We start from the raw sequence: 22,716 nt of genomic DNA on the forward strand, positions 1-22,716 counted from the left end.
GGACAATATTAGAATTCAAAATGACCGTGACAAATTAAAGAATTAGTCTGACCAGTCAGACCAATCATCTTAATTTTGTTACCTAGAAAGATAATGGAGCAAATAATCAAAAAATCAATTTGTAAGCACCTAGAAGATAAGGTGATAAGTAACAGTCAACATGGATTAGTCAAAGAACAAATCATGTTAAACCAACTTAATATCCTTCCTTGACAGGATAACAAGCCTTGTAATATATCTTAACTTTAGCCTAAGGCTTTTGATACCATCTCATATGACCTGCTCACATACAAACTAAGGAAATATAACTTAGATGAACCTACTGTAAGGTGGGTGCATAACTGGTTGGAAAAGCATACTCAAAGAGCCATTATCAATGGTTCACAGTCAAGCTGGAAGGGGATATTAAGTGGGGTCCCACAGGAATCTGTCCAGGGTCCAGTTCTACTCAATATCTTCATAAATGATTTGTATAATGGCACGGAGAATCAAACTTATAGTCTGCAGATGATATCAAGCTGGGAGGGGTTGCAAGCGCTTTAGAAGACAGGATTAGAATTCAAAATGATCTTGACAAACTGGTAAAGTGGTCTGAAATAAATGCGATGAAATTCAGGAAGGACAAATGCAAAGTACTACACTTAGGAAGGAATACTCAATGGCACAAATACGTAGTGGGAAATAACCGCCTAGGCAGGAGTACTGCAGAAAAGGATCTGGCTGCTAGTGTGAATCATAAACTAGACATGAGTCACATAGCCCTTCCTGTTTTAATTTCAAACTTACTTCTCCGGGAAAGCTCAGCTCAGTTACAGCATCTAGTTCGTAAATGAAATTCCTGGGCTTTATCCCCATTTATGCTATAACCCCTTTTCACTGCTCTGGCAGTATACTGGGGGCTTGAAGTGGGAGTAAATTACACCTGCACCCACTTTAAAGCATTGTAACACCACCAGAATGGTGTAAAGGGGGTTTAATGTAAAGGAAAATTAAACCCCTTTTGGGTTTTTTGCCCAGTTTTGTATGTCATTTGATCATTAAGAAAAAGAGCTCACGGTGGCCAGGATCAGTGTCAGAATGCAATGTACACTTAAAGACACAGCAGCTCATTTTTACAAAAGCAAGAAATATGTTTCAAATGCTGGGAGTACCGTTTGTTACACATATTTAATTGCTGAAAGGAAGATGGAACAAGCAAGCTGGATTTCTAGTAAAACATGAAAGCACCAAAGTATATTCACATTTCCACAGGTAAGTGAGGTGCTGGGAGCCCTTTATCCCATAGATTCCTCATGGGAAGTTAGGGTGCACTGAAACACTTCTTCAAAAGCGTCCAGAAAAGGCTCAGTGATTTCATCAACTGTGACGTGTCTCTGGAGTTCTTCGCTCAGGGAGGTGACACCCGTCCCTTCGAGTCCACAAGGAACAATGTGATCAAACCACGTGAGGTCTGTGCAGCAGTTCAGTGCCAGACCATGAGAGGTTATATGCCTTCCACAATGGACACCTGAAAAGCAAACCATACATGTCACCTCGTTCAGTGCTATGTACCACACACCACCCCTTCCCCAAAGTCATCTTAAATGTCAGATTCCAAGGCCAGAAGGGACCATCGTGATCATCTAGTCTGACCTGTACAACACAGGCTATAGCAGTTCCCCCAAATAACCTCTAGATCAGATCTTTCAGAAAAACATCCAATGCTTTAAAAATTACCAGTGATGAACAATCCACTACAGCGTTTGGCAAGTTGTTCCAATGGTTAAATATCCCCTTCACACTAAGAATCCTATCCACCTTACCACATAGGTTGCCCAGCTGATGCGACAACAGTGCCGTGGTGCTTATCATAGCTTATCACATACCATAGTTTATCCCATTCACCAATACGGTCTCAATATTTCCTTGTACTCCCCCACCATCTGCTGACTGCATCTGTTATCTCGTCTTACACTTCAACTGCAAGTTCTTTGGGGGCAGACACCCATCTATCTGTACTGTAATTGTGACTGGGGTTCCCAGGCCCTATTACAATACCAATAGTAAATAACAATAAGTAAGATAGCTCAGGACACTGGGTTCATTGTTATTGCAGAGACATGCATGCACAGTGTGCAGTCCCTCATGAGGAAGTGAAATTCTTGTAAATATCTACTTGTTAGCCAAGAAAATCCTGCCTATTAGCAGGCTTGGCTCTGGTAGTGAATGAGGACAAAGGACAGCATGATGTGCAATTTTTCACAGTCATACATAGCAGATTCCTGATCTACATAGTAGATTCCTGATTCCAGTAGATTCCTACTGTGACCGTTGTTTATAGAGAATCATAGAGCTTTTCAGTAGCAGAAAATTTCCAGAAATTATTAAGGCCCACATCCTGAAAGATTTACACATGTGCACAATTTTAGTCAGAGGAGTAATCCAATGAGATTACACACATGAGCAATGGTACACACGTGCATAAATCTTTCCAGGAATGAGGCATAAAAATGTTGTTCCTAGTGATTTACAAGTAACCCCTAAAATCATTAGAATTGAGATTAGCATGGGTGGGGGGGAATCTATTATTCCACTGTGTGGACTGCCTTTAGCCACACTTCATGTATAATCAGTTCACTCTACCTGCTATTTTCCATGGATCTTTCACACAGCAACACATGAAAGGAGAAGCACTTTAATATAGGCCTACTGCTTGTCTCTGCTAGAAAGGATCTGCCAGTGTAACTATACTGGAAAACCATCTTAGTGGAGGTGCCGTTTATACTAGGAAAAGAGTGCATTTGCTGGTATAACTTATACCAGTTCCCTAAATGAAATAAACTATAACACCAAAAGAATGTTGTATAACTGCATCTAAACTTATGGTTTTGCCACCACCACCAGGTCAGTTATGGGGTGTGATTTTTTCCATGCTTGATGACATAGCTACACTGGCAAAAATTTTAAGGGTAGACCAGGCCTACGCTAGGAGCTATATGGTCAAAAACCTCTAGTGTGGACATATTTATATTGGTATAAAAGTGCTTACTGGATTTCCCTGACTGGGATAAACGATACCAGTATAAACACAGTTATAACTGTGTCTACACTACAGCTTTACTGGCATATCTACGTTAGTAGAAAAACTCACCCCAAACCAACACAGCAATGCCAGTAAGACTCATTAGAGCAGACCAGGTGAGGCAGAAAAGCATGGCCCTGATCCTGCACTGAAAACCACATGGGTGGATCCCTGCATCCACGATGAGCCCCACTGGAGTCTGTGGGGTTCACTGCGGCATCAGGGCTTGTGATCATAAAACCACAAACACTGGTGGGGCACTTGGGCAGGTGCAAAACCTGAAACTATCCTTAACTCACTCAAGGCTGCTCAGCCCCATCTCCTGCCAACTTCCCAGGAGCTCCCCAAGTCTCAACTTGTCCCCTGTCCTCTACCTCTCTGCTGCCCCCCATGACCTCCTCACCCCTCCTGCCTTCTCCTCAGTGACCCCCTGAGCCCCCGCATCCCCCAACTGCTGCCTCCATTTCTCCTGCAGCCCTCTTCCTGCCTCCTTCCCATGGACCCCAAGCTCCCCACATCCCCCACCTCTGTCCTGTCCCCCATGTTCCTCCCCTTCCTGCTTCCTCCCCAGGGACCCCGAGTGCCCACACCCCCCCACCTCTCTCCTGCCCATTTTGCCCCCACCCCTCTTCCTGCCTCTTCCCCCAGGGACCCTGAGCCCCTCACATCCTCCAACCCCCACCTTTCTCCTGCCTCCCTTTTTGCCCCCACCTCTCTTCCTGCCTCCTCCCCAGGGACCCCTCACTCCCCACCTCTTTCCTGCCCCCCATGTTCCCCTCACCTGCTTCCTGCCTCCTCCCCAGGGACCCCGAGCCCCCCCACACCACCCACCTCTCTCTTGCCCCCCTTTTTGCCCCCACCCCTCTTCCTGCCTCCTCCCCAGGGACCCCAAGCTCCCCACATCCCCCACCTCTCTCCTGCCCCCCATGTTCCCCTCACTCCCTTCCTGCCTCCTCCCCAGGGACCCCGAGTCCCCCCACACCCCCCACCTCTCTCCTGCCCCCCTTTTTGCTCCCACCCCTCTTCCTGCCTCCTCCCCAGGGACACCAAGCTCCCTACCTCTCTCCTGCCCCCCATGTTCCCCTCACTCCCTTCCTGCCCCGGGACCCCCCGAACCCCGCACTCCTCCCACCCCCCCTGCTGCCCCCCACGTCTCCGGCCCGGCGCTCACCCACGGCGCAGAGCTTGCGGCCCCGCAGCCACACGCCGGTGTAGGGCGGCGGCCGGGCGGCGGCGGCGGGCAGGCCCAGGCGGCGGCAGAGGCCCAGCGCCGCGGCCTCCAGCGCTCCGACGTAGGCGCGCAGCGAGAGGCCGAGGCGCCGCAGGTCCAGCACCGGGTAGGCCAGCAGCTGGCCCGGGCCGTGGAAGGTGAGCAGCCCGCCGCGCGCCGCCCGCCGGAACTCGGCGCCCAGCGCCCGCAGCCGCCGCTCCTCGGCCGCCGGGTCCGGGGCGCCCCGCAGCCCGCGCGTGTACACGGGCCCCGCCGGCTCGGAGAGCAGCAGCCAGCCCGCCGCGCCCGGCCCCGGCCCCGGCCCCGGCCCCGCCGCCGCCCGCTGCCGCCCCACGCAGCGCTCCTGCGCCGCCAGCGACTCCGCGTAGGCCAGGCGGCCCAGCCGCAGCAGCCGCACCGCCGGCCGGGCCCGCATCGCCCCGCCGCTGCCTGGGGGGGCGCGGGGAGGGGTCCCGGCGGGCGCGGGGGCGACTCGAAGCGGGGCTGGGAGTGAGGTGAGGCGGGGTGGGTAGGGGTCAGCAGCAGGGGAGTGTACGGTGGGGAGGGCAGGGTGGGGTAGGGGTGAGAGGCGGGGTAGGGGAGGCAGGGTGGGGTGGATCAGAGGCAGGGGAAGGCAGGGTGGGGTAGGGGTGAGAGGCGGCGTAGGGGAAGGCAGGGTGGGGTAGGATCAGAGGCGGGGAAGGCAGGGTGGGGGGGTAGGGGAATGCAGGGTGGAGTAGGGGTCAGGCGGATCTGGGGGTGGGGTCAGCAGCAGGGGAGTGTACGGTGGGGAGGGCAGGGTGGAGTAGGGGTGAGAGGCGGCGTAGGGGAAGGCAGGGTGGGGTGGATCAGAGGCGGGGAAGGCAGGGTGGGGGGGTAGGGGAATGCAGGGTGGAGTAGGGGTCAGGCGGATCTGGGGGTGGGGTCAGCAGCAGGGGAGTGTACGGTGGGGGAAGGCAGGGTGGGGTAGGGGTGAGAGGCGGGGTAGGGGAGGCAGGGTGGGGTGGATCAGAGGCGGGGAATGCAGGGTGGGGTAGGGGTGAGAGGGAGGTTGGGGAAGGCAGGGTGGGGTAGGGGGTCAGAGGGGGGTTGGGGTAGGAGAAAGCAGGGTGGGGTAGGGGGTCAGAGGGGGGTTGGGGTAGGAGAAAGCAGGGTGGGATAGGGGTGAGAGGCGGCATAGGGGAAGGCAGGGTGGGGTGGATCAGAGGCGGGGGAAGGCAGGGTGGGGGGGTAGGGGAATGCAGGGTGGAGTAGGGGTCAGGTGGATCTGGGGGTGGGGTCAGCAGCAGGGGAATGTACGGGGGGGGTAGGGGTGAGAGGCGGGGTAGGGGAAGGCAGGGTGGGGTAGGGGGTCAGAGGGGGGTTGGGGTAGGAGAAAGCAGGGTGGGGTAGGGGTGAGAGGCGGGGTAGGGGAGGCAGGGTAGGGTGGATCAGAGGCGGGGGAAGGCAGGGTGGGGTAGGGGTGAGAGGCAGCATAGGGGAAGGCAGGGTGGGGTGGATCAGAGGCGGGGGAAGGCAGGGTGGGGGGGTAGGGGAATGCAGGGTGGAGTAGGGGTCAGGTGGATCTGGGGGTGGGGTCAGCAGCAGGGGAATGTACGGGGGGGGTAGGGGTGAGAGGCGGGGTAGGGGAAGGCAGGGTGGGGTAGGGGGTCAGAGGGGGGTTGGGGTAGGAGAAAGCAGGGTGGGGTAGGGGTGAGAGGCGGGGTAGGGGAGGCAGGGTAGGGTGGATCAGAGGCAGGGGAAGGCAGGGTGGGGTAGGGCTGAGAGGCGGCGTAGGGGAAGGTGGGGTGGGATCAGAGGCGGGGGAAGGCAGGGTGGGGTAGGGGTGAGATGTGGGGTGAGAGGCGGGGTAGGCGTAGGTGGGGGGGTAGGGGTCAGGCGGATCTGGGGGTGGGGTCAGCAGCAGGGGAATGTAGGGTGGGGTAGGGGTAAGAGGGAGGTTGGGGAATGTAGGGTAGGGTAGGGGTAGGAGGGAGGTTGGGGAAGGCAGGGTGGGGTAGGGGGTCAGAGGGGGGTTGGGGTAGGGGAAGGCAGGGTGGGATAGGGGGTCAGAGTGGGGTTGGGGTAGGGGAAGGCAGGGTGGGATAGGGGGTCAGAGTGGGGTTGGGGTAGGGGAAGGCAGGGTGGGGTGGATCAGAGGCGGGGAAGGCAGGGTGGGGTAGGGGTGAGAGGCGGCGTAGGGGAAGGCAGGGTGGGGTGGGATCAGAGGTGGGGAAGGCAGGGTGGGGGGGTAGGGGAACGCAGGGTGGGGTAGGGGTCAGGCAGATCTGGGGGTGGGGTCAGCAACAGGGGAATGTGGGGTAGGGGTACGAGGGAGGTTGGGGAAGGCAGACTGGGATAGGAGTATGAGGGGGGTTGGGGAAGGCGGGGTGGGGTCAGGTGCGGGTCAGGCGGCTCTGGGGGTGGGGTCAGAAGCAGGGGAATGTAGGGTGGGGTAGTGTTCAGAGATGGCACTGGGGTGGAGTCGGGGGTGGGTAGGGGACAGGCGGGGGAAGGCAGGGTGAGGATGGGGTCAGAGGTGGAGCTGAAGTTAGGCTGGGATGGGCTGTAAGTAGGGTCAGAGGTGGGTGAGGGGTTGGGGTGGGATACAGTAGGGGACAGAGGTAGGGTAGCATGAGTGTAGAGGTTAGGTGAAGCTGGGGATAGGGTGGGGTTGATTTTGGGTAGCATAGGGATTTGATGCATAAGAAGGGCAGGGGTGTCTGGGGGTGGAGCAGGAGGTGGGGTAGGGTGAAGTTAGGTAAAATGTAGTGGGTTAGTCTGTGCTCTTAGCCCCATGCCCATCAGCCAAGTGTCTGACCCATCAACAGCTGAAGCTTTGCTTTCCCCACCATTGCATCTTATTATTTAATTTAAGTGGAATTGATGCTTTCCAGTGGTTTACATGTCATGTCCTTTTAACTGACTCTGGTGAGTTAGAGTGATAGAGATTAAGGCCAGAAGGGACCATCAGATCATCAAGTGTGACCCCCTGTATATCATAGGCTACCAACACCATCCAGCATCCGCATACTAACCCAGCAACCCAAATTAGACCAAAGTATTTCAGCCTGCTGGAGACTAGACTGTTATGTGCCACAGGGAGACAATACAAGGGACCAAGATGCATCAGTGCCTCAGGCCCCTGCAATGGAAGGGACGTGATTAAGTGAGATAGACCCAGATATAACTTGGGCAAGTGACCCTCATTCCATGCTGCAGAGGAAGGTGAAAGCCCCCCAAGGTCACTGCCAGTCTGACCTGTGGAAAAATTCCTTCCCTATCCCACATCTGGCAATCCGTCCCTGAGCATGTGAGCAAGAATAGCACCTGAGAAGGTGTGCTTGGTGTCGCCCACCTCACAGCCCTGGCCCTCCTTGTCCAGTGTCCATTTCCAGCCCTGGCCATCTCTGATGCTTCAGAGGAAGGGGACAAAAACAAATAAAACAAAAAAAAAACCCCAAAACAGAATACATTGGGTGGGGGAGAAAAAGAATCCCTTTTTGATCCCTACAGGTGGCTGGCTGAAACTCGGATTAAGGAAACAAACTGGAAGTGAGCCCTAGGGCTGCTGAGCCCTGCCCCTGACCATCAGAAGCAACCCTGTCATACAACTGCACTCATAAATTTGTCCAGCTCTCTCTTAACACTAATGAAGTTCGCCTCTACAACTACTGGGAGCGAGCTGCCCTGGAGATTCTTATCCAGTGTGCACAGCCCCTCTTCTGTGCTCCGTTGCACATTGGAACAGTACAGAGAATGGCCATCAAATCCTAAGAGCAACCTCAACAGGCAAAACCTGTGGGTGCATGGCACGTGTCAAGTTATCACAGACTGCTGTTGGCCCAGTGCAGGGCCTGTGACTTGTGCAGTTGTATGCCCTGTGAAATGTAGGTTTCATTTCAGGCAGAAGTAAGGAATGGATCTTCCCAGCCTGAGTGGGGAAATTCCCCACATGACATTTAGTATAGATTAGTTAATATGTTTTTTTAGAAAGCAGCAAAATATATTGTTTGAGTTTTTTCTTAAACAAAACTGCAAGCAGCTCATCTCACTGCAACAACTCTACAGCGACACTCCAGTGTTCCCCTTACCCAGCATTCACAAGCATGCTCCAGGAACATACCAATCTGTGATGAGTAACCCTGCCATAACAAACCAGAGCAAAACTCCACAGCACTCCTGAGCAGCCTTTTAATAAACCCATTTGTGCAAAATGGAGCTAATGAATTTTAGTAACAAAACCAAGTCTAGAATTATATTGTAGTTAAACTTACAAATGATTATTGTAAATCGCAGAATCGTAGAAGATTAGGGTTAGAAGAGACAAGAGGTCATCTAGTCCAACCCCCTGCTCAAAGCAGGACCAATCCCCAACTAAATCATCCCAGCCATCACTGTAATCCCCAGGCCTTTTCCTGCATTGCTGCTTAGCCAGTCGGTCCCCAGCCTGTAGCAGTGCATGAGATTCTTCCATCCTAAGTGCAGGACTCTGCACTTGTCCTTGTTGAACCTCATCAGATTTCTTTTGGCCCAATCCTCCAATTTGTCTAGGTCACTCTGGACCCTATCCCTACCCTCCAGCGTATCTACCGCTCCCCCCAGCTTAGTGTCATCTGTGAACTTGCTGAGGGTGCAATCCATCCCATCATCCAGATCATTAATAAAGATGTTGAACAAAACTGACCTCAGGATCGACCCCTGGGGTACGCTGTTTGATACTGGTTGCCAACTAGACATCGAACCGTTGATCACTACCTGTTGAGCCCGACAATTTAGCCAGTTTTCTATCCACCTTATAATCCATTCATCCAATCCATACTTTTTTAATTTGCTGGCAAGAATACTGTGGGAGACCGCGTCAAAAGCTTTGCTAAAGTCAAGAAACAATACATCCACTGCTTTCCCTTCATCCACAGAACCAGTAATCTCATCATAGAAGGTGATTAGATTAGTCAGGCATGACCTTCCCTTGGTGAATCCATGCTGACTGTTCCTGATCACTTTCCTCTCGTGTAAGTGCTTCAGGATTGATTCCTTGAGGACCTGCTCCATGATTTTTCCAGGGACTGAGGTGAGGCTGACTGGCCTGTAGTTCCCAGGATCCTCCTTCTTCCCTTTTTTAAAGATGGGCACTACATTAGCCTTTTTCCAGTCGTCCGGGACTTCCCCCGATCGCCATGAGTTTTCAAAGATAATGGCCAATGGCTCTGCAATCACAGCCGCCAACTCCTTTAGCACTCTCGGATGCAACGCATCCGGCCCCATAGACTTGTGCACGTCCAGCTTTTCTAAATAGTCCCTAACCACTTCTTTCTCCACTGAGGGCTGGCCACCTACTCCCCATGCTGTGTTGCCCAGCGCAGCAGTCTGGGAGCTGACCTTGTTCGTGAAGACAGAGGCAAAAAAAGCATTGAGTACATTAGCTTTTTCCACATCCTCTGTCACTAGGTTTCCTCCCTCATTCAGTAAGGGGCCCACATTTTCCTTGGCTTTCTTCTTGTTGCCAACATACCTGAAGAAACCCTTCTTGTTAATCTTAACATCTCTTGCTAGCTGCAGCTCCAGGTGCGATTTGGCCCTCCTGATTTCATTCCTACATGCCCGAGCAATATTTTTATACTCTTCCCTGGTCATTTGTCCAATCTTCCACTTCTTGTAACCTTCTTTTTTATGTTTAAGATCCGCAAGGATTTCACTGTTAAGCCAAGCTGGTCGCCTGCCATATTTACTATTCTTTCGACACATCGGGATGGTTTGTCCCTGTAACCTCAATAGGGATTCTTTGAAATACAGCCAGCTCTCCTGGACTCCTTTCCCCCTCATGTTATTACCCCAGGGGATCCTACCCATCAGTTCCCTGAGGGAGTTGAAGTGTGCTTTCCTGAAGTCCAGAGTCCGTATTCTGCTGCTTACCTTTCTTCCCTGTGTCAGGATCCTGAACTCGACCAATTCATGGTCACTGCCTCCCAGATTCCCATCCACTTTTGCTTTCCCTACTAATTCTTCAAGGAAAAATGGTTTCCTTGAGGACCTGCTCCATGATTTTTCCAGGGACTGAGGTGAGGCTGACTGGTCTGTAGTTCCCCAGGTGTTCCTTCTTCCCTTTTTTAAAGACGGGCACTATATTTGCCTTTTTCCAATAAGAGTAAATAAGAGTTTTAGTTGTAGTTTGTTTTAAAAATCAGGACTAAGATCCTGTGTGGGTTGAAATTAACCATGTCGGGCCTTTAGAGAATAATAAAATGATCCAATCTTAGCTTTTAAGTACTATTCTATAAAATACTCAAATTTCACCTAACTGCTAAATGAATCAACCATTAAAAACAAAATAAACTGTACCCAGGGAGCTCTTGTAAAGATGTTGTTTCAAGTTATCAATTAGATTAATCATATAAAAGTTACAATTCATGCATTTAGTGTTCACAGACCAATCAACTGGGTTAGTAAACTCTTACTTTATCACAAATCTTATTTCCTGGATATCTACTCTTTGTAATTCTAAACAAATTAGCTCTCACCTCAGCCAACAGCCTTCTTGCAAGTACTACCGTGTGGTTACTGTTGTACTGGAGAAATTGCAAGAAAGGCAGAAGTGAATGATAAGAGGCACTTTCTTCTGTTTACCTACTCCTTTGTTGAAAAGCAGTAAAGGTAACAAAGGTCTATAAGATTAGTGTAGCCTGGGAAAAAGCACCATCGAATAAACACAGTTGGACTGTGCCAGGTCACGCTCGACCACATTTAGCCAGTTTCCTTAACAACTGTACTGGCTTGCCTCCATTCAGTTCAGGATCCAGTTTAGTTCAGCACTGCTCCCTTTATCACCAATTCCTGATTTCACTAATTGACTTCAGAAGAGTTATTCTGGATTTACACCACTGCAGCTGAGGCTATAGTGCGACACTGTAGATGCTAGCTACATAAATGGGAAAACCCCTCCTGTCAGTGTAGGTAATCCACCTCCCCCAGAGATGGCAGCTAGGTCAACAGAAGAATTCTTCCATCAACTTAGCGCTGTCTACATGATGATTTAGGTCAGCTTAACAACGCTGCTCAAGGGTGTGGATTTTTCACACCCCTGACCAATGTAGTTAAACCAAATTAATTTTCTAGCGTAGACCAGGCCTGAGATCAGAATCTGGCTTGCTGAGTCTGCCCTTAGCAGAAGAGATTTGCATATTGTTCCAAGATTTTGTGTGTGTCTGTATGTGTATCAAGTTATTTCCTTTTTTATGATTAATCATCAAATTTTTGCTGGACATCAAAGCCAAATGCTCTTCCTTTTTGGCTTGCTGTGGTGATGCATGCGTAAGATCAGGAAAATTGTATGTAATAGGTCTGGGATCCTTTGTAAATAAGAAGCCAAGAATTAGCTTGGTCTTGTACTTACAATATTTACTGTCAATATCCGGCTTTTGAAGCTGAGAGGATATGGAGAATTTGCATGGAATGCAGCAATAGATGGCTCAATGTTTCTCCAGATATAAGGGCATAATCATTTTTGTAAAGAGTGCATACAATGTTGCATTTTTCCAGAACATGACTCACCGTTGAAGGTGACTGCACCTGTATTTCTCCACCTCCCCTGAGGTCCAGCAAGGATACTCACTCGCGCCTTCCCCTCTGTTGCCTGCGTCTCACTCCCATCTGAGCAGGGTAAGGCTATGCTGCACAGTTCTCTGCCTTCATTGCAGGGACTGAATAGGCTTGCTTGTTTTCTCTTCGGAGACTGATAAGAGAGAGTTGTTGCAGATATAAGGTAAAAAGCACGACAGTGAAAACACTACGAAAAGAACAGAACCTATACACATGCTAACATGGATTCTGCCAGGCCCTACCCTTCCAACCCTACACCGAGGTTGGGGCCTTCTGTGGAACAAAGGTCCTAACGGTTTGCTGGATCAGGAAGAAGGCCCTGGGTCCATTTAAACCCAAGTCATTTATCCAAAAGACTTCTCCTTGTCTCTTGGTCCCTGGAGAATCCAGTTTGAACTAGGATAGGCATAGCTCTGCGGGGGGTGGCTTCAAGGGGTTGGTAACAAGGAAGTTCATTAGCATCCCCCTCCTACTAGAGAAGGTACATACAATGCCACAGTAACACATACACAATTGCATTTGGAATACAATGTACAAAGGTATTTACCCTAATCCAGTAAGATTTAGCTTAATCCAGTAAAGTTTATCTTAATTCCATAAAGTTTGTTCAGGATATTACAGGATCTTGTCAGTCTGCCACAACAGAAGCACACAATGTTATTACCATAGTGCCTTCATCTGAGTAGCACAAAGCACTTTACAAACAACCGTGCCTCTGATGAAGTGGGTTTTAGCTCACGAGAGTTTATGCCCAAATAAATTTGTTAGTCTCTAAGGTGCCACAAGGACTCCTCGTTGTTCGTGCCTCTTGAAACCTCTATAATTGTTTTTATTAAAGTAGCAGCGTCCCATTGTGCTAGGCACTTTACAGGAAGGAGAAGTTCTTGCCCTGAGGAGCTTGCAATCAAATTCAAGACAGGGATCCACAGCGTATGTAACAAAGTAGGAAGGTATAACAAATAGGAAGGAGCAGGAGAGGGAGGACAAGGGGCAAAGCAATGAAAACAAACATTAATATAGGCCAGCTTTGTAAAGCAGGTATCCTCATTTTACACAGCTACTAAATGAGACACAAAGGCTGAAATCCTGGCTCCATTGAGGTCAATGGCAGAACTCTCACTGACTTAAATGGGGCCAGGATTTCACCGAAAGAGGCTGAGAGACTTATTTCGAAATCACAACGAGTTATCGGCTGAGCCACAAATCAGATCCAGCAGCCATGTTCTCAGCTGCATGGATTTATACCAGCTGAGGATGTGGCCCCAGGGGTCCTCATCCCCAGTCCCATGCTCTAACCAGTAGGCTACACTCTCTGTTTTACAGCATAGCTTTTATCTCTGTTTTGTGAATTATAATCCAGACCTAAATTGAGCCTCTTAAAAAGAATCCAAGTCTCCTTTAAGAACATCACACCTGAGAAGTGTTGTGACTTATTGACTCCCTGCACTCAAAGTGTCCCTTTGTGCCACATTCCAAGCCTGGCAGAGATTCCAGTTGCTTCATCCATCTCTTTATTAATGTTTTTATTGTTTGTATTGCAGAAGCCCCACACCTGGACTGGGCCCCATTGTGCTAGGTGCTGTACAAACACAAGAAAAGGATCCCTGCCTGAACGAGTTACAGTCAAAGTTTATTTCCCCAACCAGAGCATCTTCTTCTTTCTTTCCTAGCATGTTGGTAGCATGAAAGGTTTTGTATTAATAACCTTGGACTGTGTGATTCCTTTAACACACCTTACAACGGTGACTGTGTCCAGCTTCTCCCATGATTTCATATACTGTGGTGCATTTCCTGGTCACCAGTGTGAACTGGTCACAGTGTGATGGCCTGTGAAGTCTCAGCATAATGGCACTTCAGAATGGTGAAGGACCCCATCTCCATTCATGGAGAGACTGAAGATGCTGACCGCTAGTTCCAAACACTGCATGGAAAATTCATATTTTTCTCTATAGATTTAGGCCCAGCTCCACAAAGGTTAAATACCTCTGTGGATTAGTGCTTAGCAAATATTTAACTACCTACGGCAATTAGAAATAACCATCTGGACTGAAGGCATAGAACACCTTAAGGATCCTGGTGAGTTGTGATTAGAGCCAAAACCATTCTTGTTCCCCTTGTACAGTATATTCATTGACCCAAAAATACATTCCTGAGGCTGAGGGAAGCAAAGAAACACAAGGAAATCCACATTTAAGGCTGACCTCCAGTCCACACGCACAGCAGGGTGTATTAAGGAAGTAGTTAAGGAAATTCCCTGCTGTGGCTGGGGATTGGAAGTCAGCCTGTGGAGTGAATTTCCTTATTTTTCTCTGCTGCCGTCATCACCACCACATTAGACTTTTGATTCAATTAGGGCCCAATCCAGCAAGCTGCTGAGCTGCCTTAAATCACATTAATGTCAATGGGGTCTGAGGACAGTCAGCATCTGACTGGCTCAGGCTTTTTGTGAATTTCATTCCGTGCAGGCGTAAGGTTCACTGCCTTGGAGACTGAAGTAATCTCTTTATTCACCAAATAGACGGATGAACTTCAAAGAGCAAGCCCCCCTCCCCCTCCAGCCCTGTTAATGTGCCTCAACAATGACCAAGAGTCACCTGCTGTGGGGTCAGAGGAAACTTCACTCTCCATATCCAAAAGCCGTCCAGGGTACTGATTAATGCTAACTGTGGTGGTGTTTTTGTGATAGGTGCACCTGTCTGCATGGAACTAGGGTGAGACGCACCAAACTAATTTCCCATATGCCACACTACAGACCAGAGTGAGGTTCAGATCCAGCACCTGCAGGTGAAAGGCTCTGTATCCCATTACCAATTCCCTGAGCTTTCCCTTCCCACCCACATTTGCACTATATGACATGTAGCATATCCTTTAAAAATGACTTTTCCCAATGTAATTAACTAGGTCTATTCCGGTCTTTGGGCTGGGGGTTTGTTATTTTTACTTAATGTTTTTATATAGCACCGTAAGTGGGGATAGTGCTTTATAAAGAGATTAAATATATCCCCCATATTTCTCTGCACTTACAATCTAAGATCCTGATGCTTCCAAAGTAATGCACATTGGAAAACATAATCCCAACTATACTTACAAAATGATGGGGTCTAAATGAGCTGTTACCACTCAAGAAAGAGATCTTGGAGTCATTGTGGATAGTTCTCTGCAAACATCCACTCAGTGTGCAGCAGCAGTCAAAAAAGCTAACAGAATGTTAGGAACCATTACAAAAGGGATAGATAATAAGACAGAAAATATCATAATGCTACTATATAAATCCATGGTATGCCCATACCTTGAATACTGCATGCAGTTTTGGTTGCCACTTCTCAAAAAAGATATATTAGAATTGGAAAAGGTACAGAGAAGGGCAACAAAAATGATTAAGGGTATGGAAGAGTTTCCACATGAGGAGAGATTAAAAAGACTGGGACTGTCCAGCTTGGAAAAGAGACAACTCGGGGGGATATGATAGAGGTCTATAAAATCATGAATGTTGTGAAGAAAGTGAATAGGGAAGTGTTATTTACCCCTTCACATAACACATAAACTAGGGGCCACCACTAACACGGCTGCTACTCTGAAACCAGTGAAATTAAGAGGCAACAGGTTTAAAACAGACAAAGGGGAGTACTTCTTGACATAACGCACAGCCCAGCTGTGGAACTTGTTGCCAGGGGATGTTGTGAAGCCCAAAAGCATAGCTGGGTTCAAAAAAGAATTAGATAAGTTCCTGGAGGATAGGTCCATCAATGGCTGTTAATCAAGATGGTCAGGGATGCAACCTCATGCTCTGGGTGTCCCTGAACTTCTGACTGCCAGAGGCTGGAACTGGATGACAGGGAGTGGATCACTCAATAAATTGCCCCGTTTTGTTCACTCCCTCTAAAGCATCTGGCACCGTCCATTGTCAGAAGACAGGATGCTGGGCTAGATGGACCATAGGTCTGACCCAGTATGAGCCATTCTTATGTTTCTCCCCCATTGACTGTAATGCAGTCCAGTTGCAAGATCAGGTCTTAAAAGTGCAAGTATCTTCTCTGCACTGTGGAGGCTGTTAGTCTGGAGCTGGTGGTCTCCCTCTAAGGACAGACCCCTGTGTAGGTATTTCAGTTGTTCCCTTTCACTCAGTGCTCATTAAGTGGAATTCAGATAAGGAGCGGTTCAAAGTAGGCAGGTGTTCACTTACCTCTGCTTTAGATGCAGAATGGCTACAAAGTATCAGCTGTAGCCGGCAGATATCATTGTGAGCTGGATCCAAAGCCCACTGGAGTCACAGATGCATCAAGTTTAAGGCCACAGGGGACCATTGTCAATGGGAGTCTCAATGGACTATAGATCTGGCCTTACTTTACCCTCTAGTACCGATAACCTTTCTCTGTCACAGCAAGTAACTTGTATCTTGGCCACCTGACTTGAATATCTCAGTAGAATCAGACTTCTCTGAGCCAAGCTGCAAACTGTCCTCAGATTATAAATCTCCAATGTACTTTTCCCATGACCGCAGACTCAAGAGAGACAAGCACAGAAGGATTTGAGACAAGTTATTCAGCTAAGTGCTTACGTAACTCTAACATCCTGAATTAAGACTTGCCCACAACTAAGGAGGGTTCCTTACAGACTCCTCTTTTGTGGGCAACTGCCCCAAAGTTTTGGTGACTTTTTTCTGTGCCTTTCAGATCCCAGAGGAGTAGGCAGTTTGACTGGTAAATGGAGCCAATTTGATCTGAAGCTTAGACTCTGTACAGGAATAAAAGGGTGGAAAGAGCACATGTGCCATACTAATAATACTTAGGGTTTTCATCAGCAGATCTCAAAGTGCTTTACAATGGAGGTCAGTGTCATTATCCCCATTTTCAGATGGGGAAACTGAGGCAAGGGGAGGGAAGTGCCTTGTCCAAAGTCACCCAGCAGCCCATGGGTAGAGCCAGGAATAGAACTCCACTCTCTTGTCTAGTGCTCCATCCAGTAGGCCACACTGCTCTCCTGATCACAGTGCAGAGGCTCACCTCTTACACTTTTATTAGGGTGTCAGTAGGATTATTGACATGAGTAAGGCTTGCTAGGGCTGGGTGCTACTGTCACAATCATGTAAATGTGCATGTAAGTGACTTTACTTACATGAGTAGTGTCATGATAATCAGTGAAATGAGTTCCACGAGTAAAGTTAAGCACATGTGCATTTATAGGACCCATATAGCTATTATGTACATATCTATTTTCTATCCATTATTATTTGTTCTTATTATTTTATTTATCATTTGTATTACAGTAGGTCCAAGGAGCCCCAGTCATGGATCGGGACTCCGTTGCGCTAAGTGCTGTATAAACCCACAACAAAAAGACAGTCCCTGCCCCAAGGAGCTGAAAATTTAAGTATAAGACAAACCAACAGATGGATACAGACAGGTGGGAGAGAACAAGGAAACAATGCAACAATATTGATCAGTATGATAGGCAGTGGTATCTAATCCATATTACTCATCGAATTATGTGTCTGAAGTGTCTGTCACTGCGTTGTGTAAGCCCTCGATCTTATATTGAGATCCATGTGAGAGGACTCTTGTGCCTTCGTGGAGTCAGTCCCATTGACAAGTGTATCCCAATGCAGGACTGGAGCCCAAGCCGTGGCATGCACCAAGCTGGTTACTGCGTGCACAGAGGGTGAAATGTCCCCAGCCCTATCCTTGAAGTAGGTTGACATGGTGCATAAGCTTTGTGCTGGCCCGCTGCATGAGGGTGAATGTCACCCACTGTGCAGTTCATGTGCCCAGCCGCCTGTTTGTAGACAGGAAGCTGTCTGCTTGAATGTGCAAAGCTGAAAATGTAAAGTCCATGTCATTGATCCCAGCGCTCCTCTTGCATGAGAACTTCCACTTGCACATTACTGTTATGGGCGTGGACTGGACCAGTCACCCAAACATGACTGACGTGCAGACTGTTTACCATGGGGCTGCAAAGTAAGCAATGGGGTCCTGTTGGAGGCACTGTTGTAAATTTCTTAGTTTCAGGATGATCACACAGTCTGGCGATCCTCACTCCATGGACTGTATCACTTCTAATCGTCCTGTCAAAGCACAAGCCAGGATAGATTAGAGCTGTGAAAATTTTGGACCTAGTCCTGCAGTGTGCTGGGAACCGTTGGGCTGTGAGTCAGGGAACTGGGGCTTTAGTTTTGGGTCTGCCACTGAATCCTTGTGTGGCTTTAGCAAGTCATTTAACTTTTTGTGCTGCAGTTTCCCCATCTGTGAAGCGGGGATAATTCTGCCTGCCTTCTTTTGTGAAGTGCTTTGAGATCCTTAGATGAAAAGTGCCTTAGAAATGTTAATTGTGGGGCACTTGGTACCTTGTAAGATCAGGTCCTTGTCCTAAATCCACTTCAAGAATTCCCACCCACCCCTTTTTAACCTCACTAGAGACTTTATTCTTCTTTCATTTACACTGGTACAAATCAGAGGTAACTTCACTGGAGTCACTGGAGCTATCCCAATGTAAAACTGGTGTAATCGGGCCCTGGTCCTGCATCTACTCCTTTCCTGATCGTATTGTAAAAGAAGTGTTCAGCAAAATGACTTTAAACAAGTTCGTTCCTGCCTTGAAAATCATTTGCAAAACCAAGAAAAACACTGCACAATGCATTAGGTGTAGAAGCAGCTTTGCACCTACCAGGTCAGGAAATCATGCACGAGGCCCAGAACAGGACAGTTAAAGGAGGAAAAAACAATGAAAAAAGAGGCCATAAAAAAACGATGAGCAACATGTTAAGATCCGAGGATTCCTTCCGTAAACCAAGCTCCTGCATCAAGCCAAGAGCAACATTTCTTGATGCAAGAATAACTCCAATATGGTATATATAAAAAAAAGAGCAAGAGCAAGAGAAAGGCAGTGGTAGGAAGAGGATGAATACAATTTTATTACCAGCAAAACAAGCATGATGCACAGCTAAGTAATGCAATTGCTGTGACCACCAAAAAGAAGAAACATTCTCCGGCATACCATGGGGTCATGTGCGTCATGTGAGTTTATTTTTAAATCCGGCCAAACTTCTGTAATTTCCTTCCCTGCCTCACTAGGTAAAAAAAATGACGCATTCATGCTAGAGCTCCGCATCCTCTTTGAATTCTCATGGAGTGACATTCACCCCTGTGCAGAGTGCATCACATCTGAATATGGCCTGGTTGCCGGTCAGGCTTCCTTTATGAGTCCTCTCCTGACATTTTTAATCTTTTTAAGCTTTGCTTGTTTTAGGGTTATGCAAAATAATCAGTGAAGTGTGGGGGCAACTCACCAAGGACAATGACTATCTGCTCCTTTTCTAAAGAGTGGGGCGGGGGAGAACTAACAGCATCTAGACAGGTTTCAGAGGAGTAGCCATGTCAGTCTGTATCAGCAAAAACAACAAGGAGTCCTTGTAGCACCTTAAAGACTAACAAATTTATTTGGGCATAAGCTTTCGTGGGCTAGAACCCACTTCATCAGATGCATGGAGTGGAAAATACAGGAGCAGGTATAAATACACAGCACATGAAAAGATGGGAGTTGCCTTACCAAGTGGGAGGTCAGTCTAATGAGACAATTAAATTAACAGTAGTTTACCAAGGGAGGAAAAATTACTTTTGTAGTGGTAATGAGAGCGGCCCATTTCAAACAGTTGACAAGAAGGTGTGAGTAACAGTAGGGGTAAATTAGGTTTTGTAATGACCCAACCAGTCCAAAACGGACTCCAACGTGAAACTGCAGAACTGGAATTAATTTGCAAACTGGACACCATCCAATTAGGCCTGAATAAAGATCTTCTTCCAAAGGAGCATCGAGTCTGGGGGTTGAGTGCCTTACGTCACGGATTCACAGGGTTTCGTCTAGGTCCCAGCCTGCTTGGGAGTGACTCCTTAGTGTGCCAGACCCCAAGAGACCACAGTTCCACAGGGACAGGGCCGCAGGCTCCATGACTCCGAAACTGGGCCTTTTGGTGCCAGGTATCCCTGTCTCTCTGGGTCCCTGCAACGAATCCAACCTGAGTCGTCCAGACTCCTGCTGGAGGCTCTCAGTAACCATTTGCAGTGATTCAGTTTTTTCAAGACAAAGTAACAATTTATTAGTTACCTGGCCTGCAGAATCTGCAAGGCCTTCAGTTAGAACAGAAAGTAAGGGTTAATACAGGTTCAGACTGGCCAGAGCCATGGCTGTCTCTGCCCCATTTAGACAGACAAGGTGGGGGAGGTAATATCTTTTATTGACCAACTTCCATTCATGAGAGAGACAAGCTCTCGAGCTCCACAGAGCCCTTCTTCAGGTCTGGGAAAGGTCCTCAGAGTGTCACAGATTGTTTAGCATAAGTAGCTACCTTGTATTCTAAGGGACCATTCCAGGAGAAGTGGCCCGTTAACACCCCTGCAGTCATAGGACAAAAAAGGGGGGTTAGTGGGTTACAAATTGTTGCAATAAGCCATAAATCCAGTGTCCTTATTAAGACCATGATTTTAAGTGTCTAGCAGAGTTATGAATTTAAACTCCCAGGCTCGCCTTGCTGTTGTGCAGGTTTTCTTTGAGGATGAGGACTGAGAGGGTCAGCTATGGAGTGATCATTTTGTGAAAAGTCTTCTGTCCTTTTTGTCTGCCAGTCCCAGGGAGAGCCCTGTGTCTCTGAGCTCTGAACACAGCCACCTGACACCTCTTGTCTGTTCTCCTCCCACAGCCCGGCTGTGCCCATATCTTGTGCCCATGCCTCTGCAGCTAGTTGTTAATCTTCGTCCTTGGGGTTCCCAGTGTCTCTGTAGAGCAGTGGTCCCCAAACTGTGGGGCATGCCCCCCTACGGGGGTGCAGAGGAATGTCTGGAGGAGCGTAGTCGTACTCGGGTGGGGAGGGAGCGCCACCTAGCTCCACTCTGACCCCAGTTCCGCTCCAGCCACACTCCCGGCCGCTGCTCCCAAGTCTCCAGCACCCACTCTCGGCAGCCAGGTCCCCCTCTCGGCCCCTGGCCCCTGTTCTTGGCTCCCGGCCATGGCTCCACTCCCAGCCCGTGGCCAGGCCACAACTCCGCTTCCAGTGGGGTGTGTGTGTAGACACATTGCATTATTGGTAAGGGGGGGTCACGGGAGGAAAAGTTTGGGCACCACTGCTGTAGTGTCTTCCATTCCAATGTGCTGCTTCCATTCCAGCCCAGATACTCCTCCAGTATGTCTGCATTACAATTAGACACCCGCGGCTGGCACATGCCCGCTGACTCAGGCTTGTGGGGCTTGGGCTAAGGGGCCGTTTAACTGCAGTGTAGACAGTTTGGGCTTGGGCTGCAGCCTGAACTCTGGGACACCCCCACCGCGCCGGGTCCTAGAGCCCAGGCTCCAGCCTGAGCCTGAATCTCTCCACCATGGTTAAACAGCCACTTAGCCTGAGCCCCATGAGCCTGATTCATCTGGCACAGGCCTGCGGTGGGTCTTGAATTTCAGTGTAGACATACCCCAATGGCTCTGTGCCTCAAATACCTGCTAGCCTGATTTCCTACGTCCTCAGGAGAACCCAAGTGGGTAACCAGGCCTCAGTGATAGGTGCAGAGTCATGCAGATAGCTCGTAAAACCATTACAGAAAATTCCTTCATTCGTCTCACCTCAGGCCCCTTTGAAACCCCAGCCCTACACAGGACTAGCTAAAGACGATGTTTATACAACACCTTTCTTCCTGGAAGATCTCAGAGGAGAGGCAACCGGCCTACTACTGAAATGCAGCCACTTCTGCGGAGCAACACAGTGGTCATTTAACAGCCTGCGAGTTTGAAGTGAAGCAGGACAACAATGATCTCCCCTGCTATTACAATAAGTGGCCGCAGCCTTTTAGCAACCACAGGTATAACTGGCAGGCAGGCAGCACAGTATTTTAAACTGCCACCTGCTGACCGCGAGAGGTATTACATTAGAGCCTGATATTTTGGTGGGGAGATGCCCAGAACGGAATGCCATGTCTCATGCAGTGTTACTGGTTCTTGTTGCCATTGGCCCTGTGTGATTGGGTTCTTTCCCCCACAGAGCTATGAGCCTGCTGTTTCCCAGGTTGGATCTCAGTAGGAGCTAAATTCTGGCGGCTTGTGATGCCTGTCCACACAAGGGTGTAAGCGAAAGAGCCCCTGCTTGGGCTACCCAGAACCTAGGGTCTAGGTGCGCCAGAGAGAGTACATATCGTTTGCCCACTACTCCCTCCCCCAGCCAGAGCAGGGAGTAGCTGGAGCCTTTCTTCTGTCCCCCTGCACACACAGTGGAGCTGATGGGGAGGAAGTTGGAATTTGCTGCTGATACAGTATAGGCCAGCGGCAAACTGCTAACCCCCCAGAACAAGGAGGAAACAGGGAGGGAACTGTGCTTCTCCAAGGCATGATTCCTTCCCTGCAATGCTCCTGGGATAGCATAGCTATAGCTGCCCTGATTCTGCTTTCCCAAGGATTTCCTTCCCTTTATCAATAGTTATTTTTATGAGCTTTTCATTAATTCAAAGTTGTTCAAACTTCTTTTCTTTATTTTTCTTGTTGGAGCTAGATTTTAGAATGGAGTTCAGGATCTTTGACTTATTGTTGATTCCACCTTCTATTAGCCTTGCTCCTGGTGTGTGGTCCCACTGATTCCAACAGGACTCCTTGTGGAGTAAGGCACTGCTCCCGTTTGGTACTTTGCCTCTTCCAGCTCTTGTTTAAAAGCTTGTCTCCCCAGGGAAATTAACCAGAATAACAATTGTGGAACGAGCCATTTTTACCTTTTTATAAGCTATTCATTAATTATAATAATGCAGTTATAATTATATTATAATTGCAAGTAGAATCATAAAAATGCAGGAGTGGAAGGGACCTCGATAGGTCATCTAATCCAGTCCCCTGTGCTGAGGCAGGA

The 22,716-nt window shown here is 48.7% G+C and overlaps 1 protein-coding gene and 1 long non-coding RNA gene across 12 annotated transcripts in view; one reads left to right on the forward strand and one right to left on the reverse strand.

The window, feature by feature from the left end:
- Positions 1-1,148: 1,148 nt before the first annotated feature.
- LIPT2 (lipoyl(octanoyl) transferase 2) lies at positions 1,149-4,806 on the reverse strand. The gene is made up of 2 exons (XM_037877057.2): positions 4,233-4,806; positions 1,149-1,507 (listed from the first exon to the last, which is right to left on the reverse strand). The coding sequence occupies exons 1-2, from the start codon at positions 4,705-4,707 to the stop codon at positions 1,275-1,277; spliced, it is 708 nt and encodes a 235-aa protein (XP_037732985.1). The 5' UTR covers positions 4,708-4,806; the 3' UTR covers positions 1,149-1,274.
- Positions 4,292-22,716, forward strand: part of LOC114021399 — a 28,631-nt gene continuing 10,206 nt past the window's right edge. For 2 of the 11 annotated variants that reach the window (XR_005222146.1, XR_005222136.1), the window contains exons 1-3: positions 4,292-4,429; positions 11,790-11,909; positions 21,455-21,685. This is a non-coding gene — a long non-coding RNA (uncharacterized LOC114021399). Of the gene's footprint in view, positions 4,430-11,789; positions 11,910-13,390; positions 13,926-21,454; positions 21,686-22,368; positions 22,495-22,716 lie in introns of all 11 variants that reach the window. The other 9 variants (XR_006285506.1, XR_006285508.1, XR_006285509.1 and 6 more) reach the window with 9 other exon arrangements.

This window comes from Chelonia mydas, chromosome 1, assembly GCF_015237465.2.
Source record: "Chelonia mydas isolate rCheMyd1 chromosome 1, rCheMyd1.pri.v2, whole genome shotgun sequence".
Lineage (NCBI taxonomy): Eukaryota > Metazoa > Chordata > Testudines > Cheloniidae > Chelonia > Chelonia mydas.